The sequence below is a fragment of the Lutra lutra genome, chromosome 10 (assembly GCF_902655055.1).
Source record: "Lutra lutra chromosome 10, mLutLut1.2, whole genome shotgun sequence".
Lineage (NCBI taxonomy): Eukaryota > Metazoa > Chordata > Mammalia > Carnivora > Mustelidae > Lutra > Lutra lutra.
In genome coordinates this window covers 47,996,121-47,999,342 of record NC_062287.1, presented here as the reverse complement: position 1 = coordinate 47,999,342, position 3,222 = coordinate 47,996,121, and the positions used below count along the sequence as shown (strand labels likewise).

General features: G+C 59.5%; 1 protein-coding gene across 1 annotated transcript; it reads right to left on the bottom strand.

Moving 5' to 3' along the window:
• Positions 1–1,080: 1,080 nt before the first annotated feature.
• On the bottom strand, positions 1,081–2,974 carry FAM181B (family with sequence similarity 181 member B). Its single transcript, XM_047693738.1, has one exon. It carries the CDS (start codon positions 2,808–2,810, stop codon positions 1,530–1,532), a length of 1,281 nt encoding a protein of 426 aa, XP_047549694.1. The 5' UTR covers positions 2,811–2,974; the 3' UTR covers positions 1,081–1,529.
• Positions 2,975–3,222: the final 248 nt, after the last annotated feature.

Below are 3,222 nucleotides of genomic sequence, written 5' to 3'. Positions count from 1 at the left end.
AATGTTGGCCTTCATGCATTTTCATGGCAGGTCTGCAGAACTAAAGGGCTCCTTCTTTTCTTTCCAGCTGCTCACTCCCCACCCAGTCTTTCCTGCTCTGTCCCTCAACCATGCTGATGATGTCATGTTTAACATCATGGCCAGTTAAAACATTTATCTGACTTTTCCCCCAAATGTCTCTCAAATGACAGATCAGACCCTTCCGAGCTTCTTCAGATTCCATTCATCAAACCTGCTATTTAGGGAACAGAGACTCCTTAGGAAACTCGTACCCTCACCATTCCCTTCCATGGGGAAAGTGTGGGTATAGGGAGTGAGGACACCAGGGAGACAGAAACCAAGCAAGGAGGGACTGGGGTGACGGGCGAGTGGAACAGGAGGAGAAAGGGGAGACAGCGTTTACAGCTTGTAAGGGAAAGGGCAATCACCAGGCATCGGCCCAAAGAGAGCATGAGACTCACAACTCTAATGGCTTCCGTATGTACAAACTATTGACAAGTGTATATCAAATAGGTATATGTGCAGAACCAGTTAAGCAGCCCCAAGTTTTATATATTTCCCCTCAGAGCTACCCAGCAAGCTATGAAGAAGTGATAAGAGAAGGAATATTATCCCCTTCCTCTCTGATAAGGAAATTTAGATACAAAGAGGTTATAACTTGCCCAGTGCCACCTTAGCAAAGTGGTTGAAGAATGGGAAAAGGAGAGAAACGGACCCCCAGGTTTGCCAAATTTAAGCCTCCTACATCAAGAAAAGCTGACAGGAAAAAAAAAAAAAAAAATATATATATATATATATATATATCGCGAGAGCAACAAGATACCAGAGAAACAGAAGGAGAGTAAGCAACAGCACTGGTAAGAGTGGAAAAAAATGGAAGAAGGATAATGAGATGGGAAGAAGAAGAGAGCAGAAAACACTTCCAGTGTCAGAGAAAAGTCCCCCGCACAAGGACCAGCAGTGGACAGGTCAGCGGTGGACCACTGGCCTCCTGTCCTGAATAACACAGCAAGGCAAGGAGACCAAAGCGAAAACCGTCCTCTAAGAAAACACCCCAATCAATAACGTATCTTCGCTCCAGGCTTTTCAATATAGGCTTTAATTCATAATGCACTCAAAGGGGAAGGAAAGGGAGGGACCAGCTCACTGTTAGGAAGGGGCAATTAAACTAAACACACTGACCTTTCGCTGAAAAGTTGGAGGAGTGTCAGGTGGCTACAGAAGCCACCGCTTGCCCCTTCCACCATGCCCACCCCATTTCCCAAAGCCCAGCTTGGTTTCTTGGTTGCCGGGTCCAGTAAGAACCTACGAACGGCTTTTTTCTGGCTTGCTTTTTTTAAACACTTGAAGCTGTAACTAAAACATCCCCCAACTCCTCTTCATCTTTTTCTTAAGTTTCTTTTATTAATTGAATATTTTAAAACCCCGTTTCATCTCCACGTGCACTTTCCAGCGTTCTTAGGCTTAGGAGAAACCCGGAGGCGGGAGCTCCCCACGGCAGTCTCAAAATCCGCAACGGCACCTCTCCCTCAGTCCCGGTGCGCCCCCTCCTCCCCGGGCGCCCCTTCCCAAACCCCGTCTGGTCTCCAGAGGCTGGAGTAAGCCGTGCGGCTGTAGCCCGCGCTGTAATCGTACGACACCTGATGCGGCGGCGGTGGCGGGGGCAGTGAGCAGTCTGAGAAGAAGGGGGCGAAAGACGCCAAAAGGCCGGGCGCATCCTCGCCGCCGGGAGAGTCCGCCGCAGTGGGGTACAGGGGGCGCAAGGGCTCGTTCAAGGTCAAGCCGCCGCGGGGGGCGGCCAGCGGCGGCTTCTTGGTCGGAAGGCAGCCTGGGGCGCTCCAGGACTCGGAGTACAGTAGGCTCCCCACCATCGCCGGTGGCGGCTCAAAGAGACCAGGCTCCAGCTCCGGGGGACCCCGCAAGACGGCGGCTCCCGTGGGAAAAACATCGAGAGGCTCCGCGGCGAGCAAGACACTCGCCTCGGTGCCCGCGCCGTAGTCGGGCCCCAGCAGCTCGAAGAACTCCACGGCTTCCGCGCCCTTCTCCAAATCGCCCAAGCTCACGCCGGGCCCCGACGGGCCGCAGCCGCTGCTGCCCGCCCTGGACGGCTCGGTGAAGAAGGACGGGGGCAGGTTGCGGGCTCGCAACGGGACCTTCCTGGCTCCGGGGACTGCGGTACCTCCCGCGGAGCCGGCCGCGTCCCCTCCCGAGCCCCCAGCGCCCGCTCCACCGAACCCGGCCACCCGCGCCGCCACCGAACCCCCGGCCCGCTCGTCGCCCCCGGGGACGTGGCGCAGCGAGTCGAAGAGCGCGGCGAGGCTCCGGCTCTGCAGGCTGGCGGCAGCCGCGGCCTGCGACGCCTCCCGCCGAGGAGCCGCCTTGCCATGGGGCGGGACCGCGACGGTCTGGGCGCCCGGGGCTGAGAGCGGGCGCTTGGCCGGTGTATCCGCAGCGCCTGGAGAGGGCGGGCCGGGGGGCGCGGTGCCCATGAGGCCGCTGCAGCGCTTGATCTGCTTCTGCAGGTACTTGCGGTGGTTCACCTTCCGCTTCGACTTGCCGGGCTTGTCCAGTGCCAGCTTGATGTTGCTGGACGCCGAGTCGATGAAGCTGAGCAGGTCGCGGGTGGCCTCGCGCACGTCCCCGCCCTCGGCGCCCGCCAGCAGCGCGCCCGCTGGTGTCCCGGTCTCATCATCCTCGAAACAGCAGCCCTTGTCCAGGGCTCCGAAGGCGCCCCCCAGCCCGTCCGGGGAGCCCCCGAAGCCGAAGGGGACGAAAGGGTGCGTGCTGAGGAGCGCCGCCTGCACCGCCATCGCCGCGACTCCCCAGCGGCCCGCCGCGCGGCCGGTGAGCCCCCGGCTGATTCCCGCCTGCGACCCAGGCCCGGCTCCCGCACCCGCGCGGCGCGCGCGGCGCAGTGTCCTCGCTCCGGGCCGGGCTCGGTGCTCGGCCTCGCGGGGGAGCTCATTAGATCTTGTGAGCGAGGGGCGGAGGGAGGGAGTGCGAGGCTACCGCCCCGGTGGCGGAGGGGAGGGGCTTACTTAGCCAGGCCGGGGGCGGGGGTTAGGGGGTGGTTTTCTAGCTTTCTGGGCTTTCTCAAGCTCATCACTTTAACCCCTTCGTTTCCCTGCGACGTTTCTGTTGGCCAGCTGCAGCAGCACGAGCCGAGGATAAGACGGCCTGTTCTCAAACTCCAGCTCCTGTACAACCACGCTCCGGCGCGGG